This window comes from Astatotilapia calliptera, chromosome 23, assembly GCF_900246225.1.
Source record: "Astatotilapia calliptera chromosome 23, fAstCal1.2, whole genome shotgun sequence".
NCBI lineage: Eukaryota > Metazoa > Chordata > Actinopteri > Cichliformes > Cichlidae > Astatotilapia > Astatotilapia calliptera.
The window spans coordinates 16705418-16726402 of record NC_039323.1 but is presented as its reverse complement, the minus strand read 5'-3'; the positions used below and the strand labels follow the sequence as shown (position 1 = coordinate 16726402).

Here is a 20985-nt window from a genome sequence, read left to right as displayed (position 1 = left end):
TATTGTACAGTACTTTGGTCAACACCTGTTGTTTTAAGTGCTATATAAGTAAATTTGAACTTGAACTTCACAAAGTGTTCTCCAGGTATCCTCAAAGATATCCAAAGCTTTTCTTTGGATGGATGCCTTTTGTTTCATTCTCAGTCAAGATGATAACACACAACTTCAATAATGTTGAGGTCCGGGCTCTAAGGAGGCCAATTTCATGACTGATGACGTTTTTACTGCACTGGCAGTGCGTTTGGGGTGATTATCATGCCCCCCCCCCCCCAAAAAAAGGAAAAAAAAAAAAAAAAAAAAGAAGACACTGGCAACAAAATAAAAGTCTGGCTCCTTTAAAGCAAAACTATGTTTAAATGAGAGGTGGATCAAACCTGCACTGTACTGTATTATTATGTGTCTTACAATTCAGTTAAGAAAGCACCAAGAGCACACGTCACAGTTTTGCTTGTTAACTCAACACTTTCCTTGAAGAATAAAAACAGTGAACCCCTGAAAACGAGAAAGAACTATTTATTATTTTCCAGAATTCAAAAAGTGTACAAAAGTATGTTGGATAAGTACCAACATGTCCTTTTTTCTTTTTTTTTTTTAATGAAGTGCTCTGACGTTGTTTATGAATGATCACTGTCGCCTGGTGTCCACGGTTAAGCATCCCAAACAACAATCAAATGCAGATAAATCTGAGTTAAGTGTCTCTGTAAAGCCTTTGGTCCCAATGGGAGCAGATGACCATGATGTTCATGGAAGGGGATTTAGTTGTGGGAAGCCTCCTGCATGATGACTGAACACAGACTCAACAGCTGCAGGTACTCGTCTGCACCATCTGACAGACACTTGCACACAACCTGAACCAGAGAAAAACAAACAGATCGAGTCATTAAAAAAAAGGATTTAACTTCTACATTTATTCCGACTTACTATTGTAGCTGCAAAAAAAACAGCACCGTATTATATGACTTACTGCCATCTTCTCTGTGATAGTCGACTTCTGCTTGTCACTCAGGTCCTGCTCTATGACACACTCATGAAGCTGTGTCAAGATCTGTGTGGCTGCGTAGCCTTCATCCACCATGTTCTGACAGAGAAGATGATTAAAGATTGATTGCCATACCTTTTATTTTGTGCTTAACTACCTATTTCAGGCTATTAGAACACTTACCCTGACTGCTACCTCCAGTTTTTCAAATGTTCCTCTGAAGCAGATCTGGAGCAGGTTGTCAATCATCTTGTCAGGTACAACCTAACAGAGAGCAGAAGCAAGATCTCAGATGAGAAAGACATTCTAACTACAGTTAATAATCACTTCTTGCAGTCTACTGTGATACAAATGAAGTCCAGCTCACCCCTGCTATTTCAATAACAGCACAATCAGTGATTTCCTTGTCGACATTGAGGCGTGCAGCACTTTGCAAAAATGTGATGGCTTTCCGCAGGTCACCTTCAGACACCCGCACCAAGGCTGCTATACTCTGGATTAGAAAAGACAGTTATCAGACTCCACCAGCTGTGCAAAGAAAGCAGTTGCAGTTCTGCTATACCTCCACTCACATGTTATGCAGCACATAAATGTCACTCAAATCAGACTTTTTCAACAGCGAATACATTTCTGACCATGGATGGATTACCACCTGGGAAAGGTGAGCACAGGACCAGGGACAGTGACAGTGGTGGAGGAACACCGCCAGTATTACCAGACCAAACACAGTAAAATGGAAATGGAAACTGGCTGTGCCCTCAGGCATCTGAATTACATTAGCCATTTTTTTAACATATCATACAGTTAAGAATATTCAACACTTCCTGCCTGTCACTGAGAACTCTTCTGCCTTGTGCTATTGTGCTTACGACGGGAGCAGGCCACACATACCGGTACTCTTCACAAATGTAGAGAAGTCTGCAGTCATGATAATCCATCTATTTATGTTACAATCAAAATTTTAGGCAGGAACATTCCCTGTATCTAAAATACTTTACAGGTAAGCAAAAATGTTTATACTTTACAAAAACCATCTCTTCACACACTTTGCGTTCTTTTTTTATTTGAAAATGCAGCACCAGCAAAGGATGTTAATAATCATCTACTAATACAATTAAATCAAATGTATAGAAATGGATCATGTAGAATGACTGTAGTATGTGCTTTGACCAGTAGGTGGAGCCTCTTATTGCTTAATGAAATTGAGTGACAGTGCATTGAATTGTAAATTGACTGATGTACATATCACTTTTCTGCTCATGCTACTGAACACTGCAAACTTAAACCCCAGTTAGTTGTACAGGGGCTGATGTCTGCTACACCTAAAAAAGGCAACTGCAACAATCCCCTGTTTTAAACATTAAATATTAAAAAATAAACAGCTGTTTGCTCATATACATTTGTGGACAGGCTTAACAGCCGAGCAGTTAAACAAACAGGAAAATGGGAGTTGTCTTGTTTTTTGTTTTTTTTTTTGGCCTCTGCAATCAAATCACAAGAAAGCTGGCTGGACTCAACTGGGAGTCTGCACCAAGGACAAAAACAAGACAAATAAGGATTGATTTGAATGGTGAATCATGCAAAGTTACTTCAGTAATGTCCAAGAACAAAAATACAAGGCTGGAAGTGAGTTTAATACAGTGAGCACGACACAAATTACTTGGGTATTTAAAACCTTGACTTTCTGTTGAGTCTGTTATGGGGAGGATGTGTGCAGATTTATCTTAAAATACTGGTGGTGCCAGGGTCAGACTCAATCTAACATTAACAAAGTTAAAAGATACAGCTCATCGTTCTGAGTTGAGCTCCTTACTAAACCCTGATTTGTACTTCTGTGCAAAAAAACGAAAACAAAAAAACATTCAATATGTATTTGTGGATGAGTAAAATAAATGTGTTGAAACTATACTTGTACTGGTCAACTATTTAATTATTTTTGACATTTTGTAGAAGGACTAAAATGTCACATATCCTCATAGCAGTCTCCAAAAAGACCTAAAAAGTGTGCAACTGATCATCTTTAAACCTGCAGATACGGTCACTGCTGAAGATTACAGCTTCATTAGTAATAAAAGGAAAGAGCAGACTTTCTTTTATTTGTTACATGAATCGTTTTCTTTTTGTGTGCTGCTTTTGTAAAGAAAAAAAAAACATAAAACATTTAGCAGCACCCACTGGTAGGATTATTATGTCTGGTAATTTCTTTTACACTCTCCTTTTAAGTTAGCCTCTCAGTTAAAATCAAAGAGCACTTTCAAATAATTTTTACGAGGCATTTTTCCCCATGTATCGAGCAATTAAAAAATGAACCTACACTAGAAGTGCGTAAGACATCTTAGAAATTTCTCTCAGGTCTACATTACACTATCTGGTCTTTAAATCTGATGTCATTAGCCATGTCTGGGCCCAAACTCCGCTTAAGGTCACAGTCAAACGATCACTGCTGCATCACTGAGGATTGAAAACTGTCTAAATTCTTTCATCTGTAATAAAATGATCAGTGTTGCTGCTTTACCAGGTGTAACAATTAAGTTTAACATCCAGGCATCCGTGAAAACAGAATTTATGAAATTTAATGGTGTTAGAAGTTAGCAGGAAGTTAGCTCGCTAGTTTCCACTTAAATATAATATACCATGTTCTGACAGAGATTTCTGAAAAAAATTAAGATGTACAGCTCTGTTTTCACTTCCGACATAAATGAAGACAGAAAACTAAACAGCAGTGACGTTTATAGGGTTACTGAAGTTTGGCTAGCTGGTATATAATGATGTGCTACATGATCGCTAGCGACACAGTTATGTTAGCATAAACACAGATAGGCTGGAGGACGAACGCTAACTTTTTTCCACTCAATAAAAGTTAACGCGAGGGTTCCCGAAGGTTAGGGACAAATGCAACCGCATGGCAGGATGCTGTAAAAGGACCAAACTTCAGTCAGGAGAACGACTGATATAATCCATCCAAAATACCAGGTTAGTCATTAATATACTGCTGCATGGGCTCGGCTGTAGTTACATCGTAAGGTTTCAAAACCTGAAGCTTTAAAATGAATAGTGGTAATAAAAACAGAAAGGCCGACCACTGTGATCACTGACTGTTTTTAGGGGCTTGTTGAGATTAAATAGAACAAGATACAAAGCATTAAAACGTGTTAAAAACACAAAAGCCTTATTAAACGCTGAGTCGTTTGGGCCCAGAAGCAGGATTCATCACGTCATCACTTGAAGACCGGATAGCAGCACAATCATTTTCTTTCTTCCTACCTCTTTGGTGTACTTGAGGTTCTCCTTTTCGCATATCTCTAGTAGACGTTCTTCCTGGATCTGATTGGCTAGAGGTTTGAAGCGAAACTTGGAACACCGAGAAGTCAGAGGCTCAATAATCCTAGAAAACACACAGACATACAAGCAGGATTACAATAACTGTGTAATCTGTGTGTTTAATTGATTCTGAGCAACAACCCACAGCAGACCTGCTTATATAGTTACAGATGAGACAAAACCGAGTTGTGCGGGACTCCTTCTCCATGGTCCGTCTGAGAGCAGCTTGAGCTGGCGCTGTCATGGAATCGGCCTCATCCAGTATGATGATCTTAAAAGGAGGACACGACTTCCCGCTGCAAATGTAGCAAAATAGTGAAAGTTTCAACATTAGTTTGGACTTTACTGACAGAGACTTTGGTACTTTATTTCAATAATTATTCCAAAAGCTGTTCTGTCTGTAAACTGAGTTATCATCAGAGCACTGCTGGCACCACTGAAATGTGCTTTATGACGCACAGTCACTTTACCTTTATAGCCAAAAATATTTGCATGTTTTAAAGGAAAACTGTACATACAGGAACTTATTCCTTCAGTTTGTGATTGGCTCTACAATTAGAGGATGACGTCTGATGTATGCAGAGCTGAAAACAATCCCAGTTTGCCTTTTAATTCACATTTACCAATTTATAAATGTGAGTAACCTCGTACAAAAAAAACCCAAAACAAAAAATAAGTCTAGCTGTTTTCTTATTATCACAAACTGTAAAATGCTGACTCACTCTGGGCGTGTCCCGGCAACAGTGAGCTGAGCAAAGTTTTTGACTTTATCTCTGACGACCTGGATGCCTCTTTCATCTGAGGCATTGAGCTCCAGCACCCTCTGCCTGTACAGTTCTGGACTGAAAACAGAGACATGAGTCAAATATGAGCAGGAACAGTGCAAAGAAAAAAGGAGAGAGATCAACAAAGGTTTAAAAACTATGATGAAGAAATGACTGATGTGAAATCTCTTATCAAATACCACACATACAGTTTACCCACCCATAAAGTTCTCTGGCAGCAGCTAAGATGGTAGAGGTCTTTCCTGTTCCAGGAGGGCCATAGAAGAGCAAGTTGGGAAGCTGCAATTTAAACACAGATCCAATGATACTGTGCCTTTATGGCCTTGCAGAATGTGCAAAATGAGCACAAGTACAACCCGAATACAAAAATATTGGAAATAACCATGTTTATACTGTATATCTGACAACACACTGCTACATTGTGACAAAGCAATCTGACACAAGTTCGAAAACATTCTTACAGTATACGTGGTACATGCACGAGAACAAAAACACACTCATCTCCTATCAGGTGATGGGAAGTCTGCTGACTAAAGTTGTCTGTCAGATAAGAGAAATGTTTACTGTCCACTTCCACCCAAAACAACCCTCCACATTATGATCTTGAAAGGCTCTGTTCTGAATCACAAGATTAAAGGGACCAAAAACCAGAGTGTATGGCATTTTCATTGTCATCAACAAACCAAATGCAGTAATGCAGCCAAGGCTATAACCCCCCCCCCAAAAAAAACCAACCAAATGTTACTTACATCTGCTCCTTCCAGAGACTTCTTCAACACTGCTACAACCTCCTCCTGAAAGGCCACCTCATCAACACACTTTGGCCTGCTGGAGTTCATTGAAGAAAGAGGAAAAAAAAAAAACAACTGGTTTGAGTACCTCACAAGCTTCAATATCAGCACAGGCTACAGATTATATATAGACTCCAGAGAACTGTGCAACAACAAAACAGAAGCACTTTTAACCGCATCACCGTGAAATATTTGTTCAATTTAAACATCTGAAAGTCAATAATATGACTCACTATCCATTACATTTCACATTGTCTTGCCTCTAAAATGACAAACATGACCTTATATCATAATTTAGGTGATAATTGTGTGTTAAACAAAAGTTTCACAAAAATATGACTTTAGATTATTTTATTGTCATTAGTCAACATATCGCAGAAGCACTGCTGAACAAAATTACAAAAAGAGAAGAACACACAAAAAAAAAGGATCACAAAGACAGAACCAGGTTAAAATACTGTAGTGTAATTATCTATTACACAATAACTGATAGAATAAAATATATTAGGATGATAGTGCACTGCATAAGAATATTAAATAAATATATACATAATAAATAATACATTTGTGAAATAATGGCAGTCAGTTAAAAGGACCAGAAATTCTTGTAAAGATGGGAAAGGAAAAAAAACAAAACAATGTACGTCCAACTGTTTTATTTGTAGCTCTGTGGTCACCCTCCAACGCACTTACATGCAAACTATGTGTTCCATGTTTGGGGGATTTAATAATCATTTTGAGTCAAGAAACAATCCTGAATTTCACTGTGACATCAAAAGATGATCAAAATGTAAAAATGAGACACATGACGCTATTATTCATTATGCATTTTACAGATTAAACATTTCTGTAAATCAACCCCAAGACTAAAAAAACAAAACAAAAAAATGTTGGATTTTTATGGCAATACTGAACAGTCCCCCGGTTAAAAGGCGGTTAAAAGTTTTGTCCTGAAGGATTCTTGAGATTCCTGTAACTCTGTATAGTTAATCAGATGTAGTGTACAGTACACCTTTGTGGGTCATACTTACTACTTTTCTACCCAAGGAACAGCCTTGGCTTTCTTCTCTGCACTGGGTCCAGCCACTGCCTTATCTTTCTGAGGCCTGGCTGCCTGACCTGTTGCTCCTTTCAAAAATGCTTGCATGACTCTTCTTTATTCTGTTAAAATGAACATACAAAATGCACACACTATAATTATTATATCATAATTATACAGAGGTAGGGTAGGTTGTAACAATATTTTGGAAACAAAGATAAAACAAATGTCCAGCACTGTGCAGAATTCCATCCTGTACCATGATGTCCACATGTAGCTGCCTTGTTTAATCAAGCTATTCTCGTGAAAGCTGCAATATTCAAAGACATGTCACCTAACAAGTAAACCATAACATGCCAGAATAATTGAAATCCAAATTATCAAGCCAATTATGAGCTACATCATATATGCACCCCTTATTTCTAATCCTGTTCATTCAAGTAACTTTCAAGAAAATGAAAGCATCTTTAGCTCCAGCTCAGCCTGCTGTCTTTTTGTTAGTGTCACCATCTCCCAACCATTGATTACGGAGTAGTGTTGGAGACAAAGTTAGAGAGGGAGCCAAGTTAATCAAACAAACAAAACCAAAAGAAAGAAACAAAAAAAAGCAACATTTTACAACTTCAACCTAAAGCGCTCCATCTATGCAAGATAGCATGGGTGCTGTGTAGGAGTAAAGTCAGTTTCAGTCCACTTCTGTCAGTTTGGACAAGTGCAGAGACAGTGGATATCTAGGACAAAGGATGCTGAATATGGAGCTAGCAGAAAGGAGGAAACAAGGAAGAACACAGAGAAGGTTCATTGACGTAGTGTGGGAGGACATGCAGAGTTGAAGTGACAGAGAAGGATGCTAGGAGTAGGGAGAGATGGAGGCACACTGTGGCGACCCCTAAACAGTGCAGCCAAAAGAAGAAGAGGCACGCCTCAGAAAGATCGCTCTGTTGTACTGAAAGATTTGCTACAAGTCTTTTTAGACCCGGTATGCACAAGTATGAGTTAACAGATCGTTTAAAGAATGGTTGAACGACTGGAGAAAAAGACATAACAATCATTAATCGTTAACGTCAAGCCTTATTTCATTCGTTGGACAGTAAACGTTAAAATTTGACATCATAACGTTGGGATGCAAGAGCGGCACTTAAGAAATTTAACATCACAACAGACAGAACTGTATTCATTATGTAGCTCGCTAATGAGAAAGTGAAGTTAGTGGTTTACTTTGAACAGCAGAGACAGCTTGACCCAGACATCACTGGTGTGTAGCCCATGTTAGCTGCGGTTAGTAAACACTTAAAGAAATATTTCCACGCCGTCTTCCTGAACATTAAATGGCATTTGGCACTGTTTTTAGCATCATAGCACAACTTATCATGGAAGCTAACGAGGCTAGGTGAGTTAGCCACTGTGCTTACTATGAGCTAATAACATTAGCCCCGTTGTTAGCTCCAAAGGGCCGCCTTGTGTCTTTTTTCATAAACATGGACCGCTTTAGAAGTCTTACCTAGGGCGGAGTGAATGAATATCTAAAACTCCAATAGTAGTAATAATAATTCTGGCAGCTGGCTCGACCCCTGTCTGCTTAACTCCGTGTCCTCAACAACGTCAGTAAGTCTTCCCGCGCTAGCGGCCGAAAACACTTCCGTCGACGTTATTGTGTACCTTCCAATCATATGGTGCGGACGCCGCTCGTTTCCTTAGTCACGTCTCCTCCCATCCCTTTCTCCTTTTGGGGGAGAGGGGCTTTTTTTTTGTCTCCTTTTCATTCTATATCCTTCATAATTTCCCGTTATTTTCGTTTGGTTTGTTAATACGCAATATTTCCGCTTATATTCTAAACTGTTAAATTTTAGACAAATAAACCAATAAATAATCCGATAGTTTAGATTTAATGATTTCATCTGACAAAAACAAACACTGTGTAGTCATGTTCCTAAGAAATACAGGATTATGTGCTTTGTTTTGTCTGCCAGTTGATGGGCCATTGATCTTGGCTGTTTCTGTTGTACAGCCTGTGATTGCCTGCAGAGAGAAGATGAATGAGTAGCAAGAGCACAGATGTCTCTGGCTAATAGACAGTCCCAGGAGCATACAGGGCCATGGAGAGATGCTAGAGCCCCTTACATTGTTTGGTTCTGGCAAAATGTGGAGCTGGATTAGCAGAGCGGCTTTAGTAGCACCGAATGACTATGTGAAGTGAAAGCGTAAATGATTTGTTTTGTTCGTGCTCTTGCGTGATGAGTCGTGTGAGTTATTTAATTTAACACGGTCTTTTTGATGGCTAAATATGTAGGGTTTTAAAAATGTTTTATGTTATTTTCCCACATATTTAACAAAAACAGAATATATATATATTTTTTATAATGTTTAATTTGATAATCATTGTGTGTTCCTGGGGCTCCCCTCCTCTTACAGTCCAGCTCCAGGCACCAGGATTTCTCTCTTGGACCTATTAACCCCCACCCCACCCTCAGCCAGCTCTGTGTCTCTCCCTCCGCCCTGCAGGCAGGTGAAGCAGCCTTCTGATTCGTTTTCCTTCTGTGTGACTCAGCTTCTTTATGAGAGCAAATAGAGCATCATCAAAGCAGCAGCACCACTGATTTCCTGCCCATCAAGCTTGAGGAGTTTCCCTTTCAATGGAGTTGACTCAACTATCTCCCCTGGCTGAGGAGCATTCTGTCTTTTCCTAGGTTAGAGGTGCTGTAAATATTTACTTTTGTTCTATGAGGATTTTTCTGGTTTTCAGTTGGGGCTTGGAGCATCATGACAAGGAACGGTTGGCTCTATTCGTGTCTGGATGGCTGATCAATAATTGGATGTTTTTACTTACAAATTTTCTGAAAATGCAGTTTTATTTTTTACTATTGGCACAGTTTTCTGACTGATAGGGTGACAAACAAATTGCCTCTTTTGTTGTCTTTCCGCTTGACTTGTTCTGGCTTTTATTGTTTAATTGCTTAACAGTTACCTTGCCATTGTTTTTTACTGAACACTGACTGGCAGATTATCTTGCTCACCGTTCAATTGACTAAGCTATTTTATTTTCTATTCTATCAACCCCAACTGGGTTTTTTTTTTGGTACTTTATATGTGCCTTACTAGCAGCGTGGTTATTTTATACGTAGACTTACTATTTAGCTAAGTGGCTGGGAGTGGCATCAACATTATCATTATCCCCAGGCTTTGTGGCTGTCTGTGATGGTGATAAATGTGAGGAAGGACTTGGAATAAGAGTATAAATAAGAATCAACATATATGAGGGGAAGAAAGGGAGACACAAATCTCAGGGGAGAAAATTGGATTAGGGAGCAAAAGCAGGGGAGACTGTCTGGGGTGTAAGGGTGACGAGAGGAGGCGTGGCAGCAGAGAGAGAGAGTGAGACGAAGAGAGATCAAGAGAAGAGTGGATGCAACCCACACCCTGAGATGCTGTGCTGGCTGAGAGAGGACGAGATGTCGGTTCAGGAGCTGCTACAGAGGGTCGAGTGTGTCATCACTCATGTCGGTAAGTCATCGTATATCTTCTCAGTTTCCCCCCTTTGTCTGTCTGTTCATGTTTCACTCTCAGGTGGATTAATTAGAATAAGAGGAGCGGATGTTTTAAACGGTATCCTCTCATGGGAAATTCTAAGGAGAGCCCGCCTCTTGGAATATACCCTCGTTGTGGTGAAAGATCTTTATCTATAAATCTTTGACTTGTGATTAGGAAGCAGGGCAAATGAAATGGAGGCAGGGAATTTCCATCCTCTCATCAGGACCACTGAGTGAAGAGGGATGCGATGGGCAAGAAGGAACATGTGCCAAAGAGTGTAGCAGAGAAGTCATTGGGTTCAGTTGTGATTTTCAGCAGCAATCAACATTTTTTTTAAATTGATTTTTCATTTCATTCTCATTTTCACTGGCATACATTAACTGTTTCCTTTGATGCGAGTAAATATTACTGAGACCAGGATCTTATTTTCTTGTTTTAATATGAATAATGATGATACATATTCAGTCTTCCATTGATATTGTCCATTTAAGTTTCTGTCTTGTTACCTTTACTCAGTTTTTTCATTGTGCCTTTTATTTCCAGCTCTCCTCTTTGCCCTTCTCTCATAGTAATCACTTCTTTTCCATCCCGAGTTCGTCCTTTCTCTCCCCTCTGTGTGTCCTTCATTCTGCCTTCCATGTAGTTCAGTCCACTCAAACCTTTTTTTCTCCTTGCACTTTTCTCCTCATTCATCCATCATTTTTCATCCTCCTTCTCTCTAATTCCGCATCCGGGTTGTTTCTGGTGTGGAAGTAGGTTAATGTGCCACGCTGGAGACGGTTGCATTGCACAGTATTCTCCATTGCTGCACTGCCTGCACTGCACAGTAGCTAAGAGAATGATGGGTAGGGGGGCGGAGGGCAGCCTGTGAAGAGTGTTACTATGGAAACTGGCTCTGAATTAATTTACTGGAAATCATGCTCGCTCAGTATGCTGCCACCAGTGTTTGCAGCACAGATGATTCTGTAAAGGTGTTAATTTAACTGGATATTGTTATATTCTTCACCTGTTTTTAAAAGATTACTTGTTATACCCATTATATAATTGAGAAACTATTGATATTGGTCTCATGCTAACCTGAGTGTAACTTAATTTTAAGTCTGCACTCTGAAGTTAATTGATTTACAGTAGTGTGACTTGTTTCAGTCCAAAAAAGAATGACACGAAACTACAATATGACTCTGTGAACTGATTTATGTCTGCACATCATTAATACACAGACCCAACCATCAATGATCTTTCTATGCAGCTAATTTGTCATTAATAAAATTTGTTCATTATTATTATTTTTTGTTACTTCAGGCCTTTCAGTTCGGTCTTAAAGTTATACATTACTAAAATTTCATAACAAATATTGGATGTCCAGTTAAAGGCCTCTCTCTGTGATTGATGATTACAATTAACCTTAACCCCACTTTTTAGAGGCAAATAAAAGGAATATATATTTTTTTCAAAACAACAAAAACTGCATAGATTCACTCCAAGTACTCCAGTTTTCTCCGATGTGTGTTAGGTTAATCAGTGATTCTAAATTGACAAAAGTGTGAATGTGAGTGTGAATAATTGCCTGTCTATCCGTGTTAGCTTTGCGATGGATGACCAGTATCAGTGTGTGTCCAGTGAAAGCTCAGATGGGCTCCAGTCAAAGGCTGCAGTTTAACAGTCAGTTTACTTAAGAAGGTTCCTAATTGAGTGACGTGAAGCTGGAAGCATCTGTGTGAGAACGATAATAAGAGCTGGATGAATTCTCTAATTAAGTAAATGTGCTGCATTGCTTCATGTATGGTCCCCTTTAGCACTGGACCATCCTTTATGAAAGGTGAGAAAATATTGCTCTCCCACAATTCAAATATGCATTAACAGCTCATGAAAACAAACTTTTAACATTACACTCAAGCTACACAGATTATCATGCAAATTACTGCAGTTTTTTTCTTTTTCATACTGCAACTGCCTAATATGCATTTATACTTCTTTCAATAATTTGTTTAACTGTCAACTAAATGAGCATTGTGCTACTTAACAAAATTACTTGGGAGATGCTGAAGCTTTAATAAAGGCAAGACTTAAAGTGAATCACCTCTTCAGCGGGAAGGGAAAGTATGAGTCGATTGCTGAATGAGGCAATTTTTCCTAATACAGCTATTCACTGTTACGACTGGTAGGCTGCTATATTCCAGTGTTGCATAAAAAGCATGTTATCTAAGATGAACCTTTTTGGAATTCATCTACAGGACTCTGTAGTTTCACCACAGCAGGCCCATGTTAATAAATGCAGTTGAATTTCCTGAGCACTGGATTTCAAAGTTACTATGAAATCGCCATCATTCTATGACTTTATAATATTTCTCACCAGGGTAAAGTGAAAGTGATTACCAAAAAATATTGGTGGTCATTTTTTTCACTATTCCTTTATGAGTATAAACAAAACAAACTATAAGGGCTTTTGGTGATGTAATTCCACCTCTGCTTATTGTTATTAAAGGAATGACAGACACTCTCTCTAATTTTCTGTACAGTCATTTTGAAGAGAGCTTGTTGGCTTTTCACCTTTGATATTGTGCAGGCAGCAGGAGGAGGAGAAGCCTCAAATGGCAGAATATAATTGATCAAAGATGGAATCAATTTTCCTTGGTGTGTGTTAGATCAGTAGAGACAGATCATGAGAATGTACTGTACCAATGTTATAAGATGATACTGTTTGACATGAATTGGGTTTCAGAGCATGCAGAAACAGAGGAAGAGCCAAACAGTTTCAGGCAACACTTTCAAACCTTATCTGAACTGGTGATGTCATTATGAGCACATATAGGAGGTGACTAATGTTATGTTAGTCACGTTGCATATTAGCTTGCAGGAGAATCCAGGGATAGTTGTAACGTGGGTCAGTTGTAGCACTTCCAATTTCTCCAATCAGAGCTAAGTGTCAAATGATGTGATTCATCCTGTACATGCCCAATTCATTTCTTCTATCACATGTGAAAAATTAGCACATTTTGGCAAACACAGACAGTTTAAGAAGAAAAAAATTAATTTGTATGCAAAAAAGTATGTTTTTTTTATTTCAACTTTATGTTAATTTCTAATAGCATTATCTGCTTTGCAGTTAAACTCATCAAGCTTAAATTATGTTATTTGTATGTCTATGGGGATATATTCTGTGTAGGTCTTTAGTGCTAATGTTTTAGCCGTTGGCTGTAATGTTAGCTAGTTCATGGCTATAGGAGTCTGGGTCAGTTGTAACAGCAACAGTCTGGGTTAGTTGTAACAATAATGCAGATGTTACAACTTACCACACTATTACTTTAACTTATATTAAACAAGTTGGGACAATGACACCAGCAGAGAAAGGTTCACTGGTCACCTTTGTATATGCGGTTAATGCCATTGGCAACACAGTTCCTCCAATGTTTGTGTTCCCACGTTATGCAGACCACTTTGTCAGAGATGGGCCAGTAGGAAATACTGGTAGTGGAAATAAATCAGGATGGGTGCAAGAAACAGATTTCCTCATCTTTCTGAAGCACTTTGCAAACCACACCAAGGCAAGCCATGAAAAAAGTAATTCTTCTCATGGATGTTCAAAAGCTAGATTTCTGCATTCTGTCACACACACATAGCTACATAAATAGTTCTAAGTGCATTCAGGTGTTGAATAAAAAAGATTACATGTTAAGATTTTGTCAGTTTTTTCACCCATGGATATGTTACAACTAATCCAGGCTATGGGGTCAATTGTAACGTTTCACTCTTTGTGTCTGAGACCACACCATGCAATGAGTAATTGTGCTGCAGAGAAAATAGCTGTACTATTTAATAGCAGATATATGTAAATACTTTGCATTACATTTTGAATCCACTACCTTAAAAGAGCTCCAAGCTACAGACAGAAATGTCAAACGTTATGTTACAACTATCCCCTGTTTCCCCTACACAATTCCCAGTTGTTTTAATTATGAGTTATCTTGCCAACAAAATGCCGACCTGTTATGGATCTGTGATTCCTCTTCTCGGTTGAAGTCTTTTCTACATAACTGAGAAAATGTAAATCTTATTGGATGACTGTTGTACACAGCTATCTGTCACATGTCAAATAAATAAATTAAAAACATTTATATAATTGGAAAGGATTAAATAGAGTTAGGTGAAGTCATTTGGGTATACCTCCTGGTCTACCTCCAGGTGTTTTGGGCTTGATTGAACTTGAAGAGACTATGGAGCAGGCCCAGGACATGCTGAAGAGATTATGTCTTCTGAGTAGCTTCTTAATGCCTCGCTTTGCCCCCTTAAAAAAGCTAGGTGGTCTGTAGTGTGTGTATGAAAATCGCTATATATCATTTATGATATTGTATTGAGTTTATGGTGCTAGGTTAGATGTTTATCCTTACAGCTTGGAACTCAAATCATAATGTGGTCATATATGTCGTTTGGTATAAGATACAACAGGGCAGAATTAGCAGTATTGTTGCCTGGCCTTTTGCTTGCTGCATTGTATCTTTCTGGAGATTCATCTAACATTACACTACCAGTTTTCTGTATTTGACAGCGTTCACATCTTACATGTCTTCAGAGGTCCGCTACTGAAATCTCAACTGCAGCCTATTGATAGCAGCTCAGGATTTGTAATATTATTCAGAGGCCTCCTGCCTGAAACCCCTGTCACCCACCCAAGCTTCCAAACAGCGCCAACCTTTGTAGTGATGACGTTAGCACTGTATTCTCTCTGCTTCCTCTTCCTGTATATGATACAGGAGTGGAGGTGGGGAGGGGAGGCACACCATATCCTTTGGAAAGTGTCTTTCTTTCTGTCTGCTGGACAGAGGCCAGCTGAACGGTCCTGCTCACAACAATAGAGCTGAACAATAGCACAGGAGAACTTTCACAGTTTGGCCTAATTTTTTTACAGAACAATTTTTAAGAGGATAAATGCTGAGCAGGTCAAATGAGCCAAGGTCAAGTGGTCTGGTCACAGTTTCAGTGTTGACTACAGGGCAAACTCGTTGATACAACTACTGTTTTCCTTTTAGTTTTTCATTTTGAAAACTTCAGTTGGCTGGCAAGATACTTGATAAATTTTGAAAGGTATTCCTGTAATCACAGTGTTCCTTGGAAACGCTCATCAGGACATGTGAATCATTTCATAGTTTCACTTTTAGTTTTTTGCAGTTTATCAGGAACGCTAACTGTTTTGCTTTCCTTGAAAGTTCTGAAATGATTTCACCAATAACTTAACTGGTAAACACGCCGAGTGAAAGCTTGTTTTTTATGCTAACAATAAAGTGCTAAAGAGAACAGAAAACAACATCTGTTCCTTTTCGATCTGGGACTGGTGGGAATGCCATGTTCATCAATTATTCAGATTGCTCTAGTGCCTGGTCTGAAACGTCAGTACTCAGTAATGTGTGGAAATGTCCGTCTTGTGCATCCTGGACTGTCACTTTAAGATAGTTTGCTTGCGTCATTTCAAGTCTATGGTGATTTTCTGGTTCCAGTAGGAGAAGGTCATTGTCAGTGAGCTAGCCAAGGCCTGCAGTGACATAATCCATGATGTCAGCGGTTAGAACAGTAGTTGACCAAAAATAGACTTTTTTTTTAATGGACCAGCAGAATAAAAGCTCTATTCTTTTTGTTGAAATAGTTTTGAAAAATGCAATTCCTACAGGCTGCTCTAACTGATATACATGCAGCTCATGTAACCCTAGCTAACACTTTCAAACACGAGTGGAGAAAGATTCAGGCTGATGCGTGAACTGTCTGAATGGAAATACTGTATAAGGCTAGACTGTAACACCAGAGGTTTCTGAGAAAAGTCATTTTAAGAGTAACTTATGTGAACTAGATGTTAAATAACACAGTAAGTAAGAAACTTGGTTACATTTTAGTAAAAAAATATTTCTCCTCCACAAACTGTCCAGTCACACAACACAAAAAGAACCAAGACAACTGATTTACAATACCCCAGAACTTTTTTGTCGCGTGTCCTTTAATGAAGAGTCCTGTAGTCGTGTGGAAAGGACAAACATTTCTGAGAGGCTGAGGTCACTGACAGATATTGGCTGTTGCTGATGACTGTAGTTGTCTTGGTCGCAGCTGATTAGCACTCAGTGGTTTTTCTCATCTTCATGTGTGAAAAGAGAATTAAAGGAAAGGAATTAAACAGGTACAATTTAGTACGATAAAACCTCAAATACAAGTAATGTGTCACGCCAAATTGCAGTAATGCATCCTCCTCAGTCACCTTAAATATTATATTTTCATGTATTTTTATATGGAATGAAAAGTTTTAACAGTCAGAAAATATCAACATTTAACCTAAAAGAAAAAGTCTGATAAACTGCCAAAACTATTGTCTGCAAGGAATATTTATTATATATCACATACATTCTGTAACACACTTATTAGACTATTTGGACACACGCGCCACAGCCTTGACCCACTTTTTGGACACAACCCAACAGATGTGCATGTAAATATTCGCCATCTTACTATTTTATATCTTCTTAACATTTTTTAACTAAGAAATTAAAAGTATCCGAGAAGAGGTGGAGGGAAAACACTTATTGATGGATAACCAACATCATACAGTTTTTTCTCTTCTGAATAATGTAGTCGATGCAACTATATGCATCTTTGACTCTGAGTGTGACCAAAACCTGTCTAATTGTGCTGTTTTACATACATGATCAGTTCAAAGTCTAAAGCTTTGTCTATAGATAGGGCGTGGCAGCCATCTCACACGCATCCATAACTAGTGAAGAAACAATGTGGAGAAGCCTTATAAATCATTTGAGAGGAGGGGGCATAAAAGAAGCAGGACGGGGGGAAAGGAAAGCTGGGAGTAAACATGGAAGGATGCAGAGGAGAAGGGAAGTCCCCGCTGCCTGATGAGAGTATTGTTGAGGATATTTGTGTAAACTGTGGTAAGAACTGAGCAGCTAAGCTGGTCACAAGGCTGCCAGGAGAGGCTCAACCCCCCTTTTTGACGAAAACACGAACATCAGCACACACATATCCATACCTCTCTGCCGTTTCTTGCTACTCTTACACACAAAATGACAAGGACTGGGCCTGAAGTACCGAGGAAAACCAGACAGCCCTGAGGAGTGGACTGTAGTATCACCAGATCTTTGTATGTGTGTGTTGCTGTGGACATTGGACTGGATGTTGGTTTAGCGGTGTGGCTCAGCCCCTCCTGTGCACTGTGTCACAGAAAGATCAGCAGCAACATGGGATCAGTAATATGTAAGTGACTGTCATATCGACTGTAGTGACTGTGTTATAGGTGTGTGTGCTATATAGCTTTGACTTAATCCGTACTCAGTAAAAAAGAGCTTTAAAGGGTCAAAGCCTATAATAATGCTGCTTCCTTAGTACCACCTTGTCAATGGTAGTGATGGTCATACACACGAGTCTGTAGTGGTTTGTCAGGAGTGGGAGTGAAATGGACCTGCAGCTTATTAATACAGTTTTGTGTGGTAAAGTGTTAGTCTATCCCATGTGTTTGATCTTGTGAAATATAAAATACAAGCAGGTAAGCTACATTATTGTACATGCTAACATTTTCATACATGGTGGCGGCACGAACACAGTTTAACAAAGTGCAGATTTCTCAGTTTTTGCTTATTGTGACATGATAATAATAACACATGAGAAACTAATGTAAAACACTGATTGTGAGACTGCATAGAGATGGAAGAGGGCAAAATAACTTAAATGGGCACCTGAATAATAATAGCTTATGCAGTGGTGAGGAGTTATTGAAAGAGTCAATTTAACTATAACAGAAGGTGCAGAAGTTCTATTTGAAAAATTAGCTGAAAAATATGTTTTGATTTGATTTGATTTGATTTTATTGATTAGCATTCAAATATCTCAGTGAACAGAACAAGGATTATCTGAGGTCACTGGTGCTTCTGTGATTCTCGCTCAATCAACAGTCCTGTTATAAGCTTAAGAATTTGCTAGCAGAAGATTCCTCCTGAAGTCCAGTACCTAAAGCATCCACAAAGAAGGGCTAGATCAACTATTAAGGATGAAACAGGAAGCATGCATGGATATCACAGGCAGATACCCACAGAACGAACATAAAGTGTGCATCTTGGGCAGTAAAGGAGAGAATAAAGGGAACAGCAAGCCTCTCCAGGGGAATTAAAGGAGCTGGCTGACATCAAGAGAACCAACATCAATTTTTCAAAAAGGCCAACAGAGATACTCGACTCATAACTGCACATGAAAAAGGTATTAAGGTTAAGGTCCTGTAGAACTTCAGTTTTTAGACTGAAAAGAAAGCATTCCAGATACAGCTGACTGACAAAGGACAGCAGAGACCAGTTATGACAGTCAGAGGAAAGGGTAACCTTAGTGAAAGCTAAAATCCTCACAGGCAGGTGTGACAGGCTCTGTCATCTGTAATTTAAATTTGACCATTGGACCTTAAAATACAAGATGAAATTCAAATTATTTGAGATGCAAATTTATCATGTAATCTAAATACGCATCAAAAGCATTGCGGTTTTGCAAAAGAATTTGTCCTCAAAAACACACTACAAAAAAAAAGAAATGCAGTTCACATCCAGCAATGATGTGCTGGTCCTGGTGTTTCTACACAAGAAAAGGAAGAAACAGAGATTCTGGGTTCATCCAGTTCTCAACAGAAGGCAACAGCAGGGAGAATCTAATGGTTTAATCCAAGAGTTGAAGTTGAATCACAGCTGCTTTCATGCATTTGCAGGATGTTAGTCGGGCAGTTTGATTGCTTGTTGGCAGAGTTGGGATCACATCTGAGGAGACAGAGAAATTATTTTACAGATAGATCGGGAGCAGTGTCGAGCTGTATGTGTGAGATAAAACAATCTTATTTTACAATTTGCATATTTGATTGCATCACCACTAGATGATGCTCCAGCTGGTTAAATCTGTTTATTTGCATGTGAAAAATCTGAAAAACTGAGCTGAGAAATGATTTCATTTCAATCATTTCATTTGGTAATGAAGTGAGATAAGGTATTTTGAATGTCTCTCATTATTATGAATTCTCAAACAAAACAAACAAACAAAAATGCCAACATTTAAAAAAGGTCTGTTTTTCTTTGATTCTGTACTCACAAACTAATTTCAGGTAATTCACTTGCCAGAAATAAAGCACCATACAGCAAACCTTTAAATGAGATGCTTATGGGATTTTAGCCACCTCCAAAAAAACTTATTTTATTTTATTTAGTGCCTTGAAAAGTTACATGAGCTGATTTTTATCTGGGTAAAAACTATAAAAGATTAAGTACAGTGTGTACCTGAATAGAGTTCACTGCTGTAATCCACTTCTACGATAGCTTAAAATAAGACTTCAGCAGGTAGAGCTTTTTTCACCATATAAATAAGCTGTTTTCTCACATGCATTTCAGTTTAGAACTATTTTAGACATTTCAAGGCAGTGCTCTAAGTGTCAGAATAAGTCCTATCAGGCATTACATGGTTTTTACTAAAAGTCTGTATAATGTCAGACGGAGCCTACGCAAGAATAGATCAGGTCATTCTGAGCAAGAGAATGTCTACACTCTTCCTGGTGCCTTCCCTTGCCTATACCAAGCAGCATATTTCCAGTAGTGAATACATGTGCAGATAATCCCCAGCTGTGTGTTGCATGTGAAAAAAGACTATTTTTGACAATGTCTCAAAATGATTCTCTTGACTTTATCATAGGTTGGTGATTGTGTTTAAAAGGTTTGCAGTATATTGTCACATTACAGCAAGAGCACAGGTGTGACCGAAAATATTACACCTACATGTCATGTGGGTAAGCAGCCAGGATGCTGATGTTTTGCATACTGGCTCACTGGAAACAATACTGTATTTCTCCACAGTATCCTTTTTTATTTGTATTTTTGTTGTTAATTATTTCACAAAATTACACAAAATCTCTCAAAATTAGGAGAGAAGTGTACAGGGTAGAAAAGAACCTCTAATAGAGTCTACATAGAGTGTAAACTCCCTCCTTCACAGCAGGTCTGTGATTGTAACAGGTGTGGGTGTATGCAAATGACCTGTAATAGGCTTTACCCTGTAGCAGAGATTATGACAGAGAGCCAGAAACAGACATAGACAGAAGTAGAGAGGTTACAGGTATCTTGTGGGCTGTACAGGGACATGCAACAAACAGGTCCAGCAGCACAGCGGCATAGAAAACAAAAAGTGTGCATTTGTGTGTGTAACAGACAGGAGAAGCATTAGACAAACATGGATCACCCCCCGCTTCTCTGACAGAGTCAGTGGGGAGGCAGGACAGGTAGATACCATAGAAAAGAATATGCATGCAGTACAACCATGTAAGATTCAGTTTATTCTGATTACAAACAGAATCTTGAGGAAGGCTGTTACATCAGACCTTTGGATCTTGCTTTACAAGTTGTGGTAAATATGGACGTTTATGGATCTTATTCCACTGTACGGATCTCCATTGCTGAGATGGAATCTTACTGCAGCTTCCTGGAGGTGTGTCAGGAGACTGAATCAGCCATACTAGGAAGTATGTAAATCCTCTATGCA

The 20985-nt window shown here is 38.8% G+C and overlaps 2 protein-coding genes across 7 annotated transcripts in view; one reads left to right on the top strand and one right to left on the bottom strand.

Moving 5' to 3' along the window:
- Nucleotides 1–493: 493 nt before the first annotated feature.
- Nucleotides 494–8600, bottom strand: rfc4 (replication factor C (activator 1) 4). The gene is made up of 11 exons (XM_026158165.1): nucleotides 8417–8600; nucleotides 6908–7037; nucleotides 5835–5913; nucleotides 5285–5364; nucleotides 5023–5142; nucleotides 4453–4596; nucleotides 4244–4364; nucleotides 1347–1472; nucleotides 1163–1243; nucleotides 965–1078; nucleotides 494–848 (listed from the first exon to the last, which is right to left on the bottom strand). The coding sequence occupies exons 2-11, from the start codon at nucleotides 7021–7023 to the stop codon at nucleotides 756–758; spliced, it is 1074 nt and encodes a 357-aa protein (XP_026013950.1). The 5' UTR covers nucleotides 7024–7037; nucleotides 8417–8600; the 3' UTR covers nucleotides 494–755.
- Nucleotides 8601–9409: 809 nt separating this feature from the next.
- mcf2l2 (MCF.2 cell line derived transforming sequence-like 2) overlaps nucleotides 9410–20985 on the top strand; it is a 116495-nt gene continuing 104919 nt past the window's right edge. For 3 of the 6 annotated variants that reach the window (XM_026158152.1, XM_026158159.1, XM_026158158.1), the window contains exon 1: nucleotides 17697–20965. In XM_026158152.1, the coding sequence (XP_026013937.1) occupies nucleotides 20857–20965 (109 nt within the window). In that variant the 5' untranslated portion in view covers nucleotides 17697–20856. The other 3 variants (XM_026158154.1, XM_026158153.1, XM_026158157.1) reach the window with 2 other exon arrangements.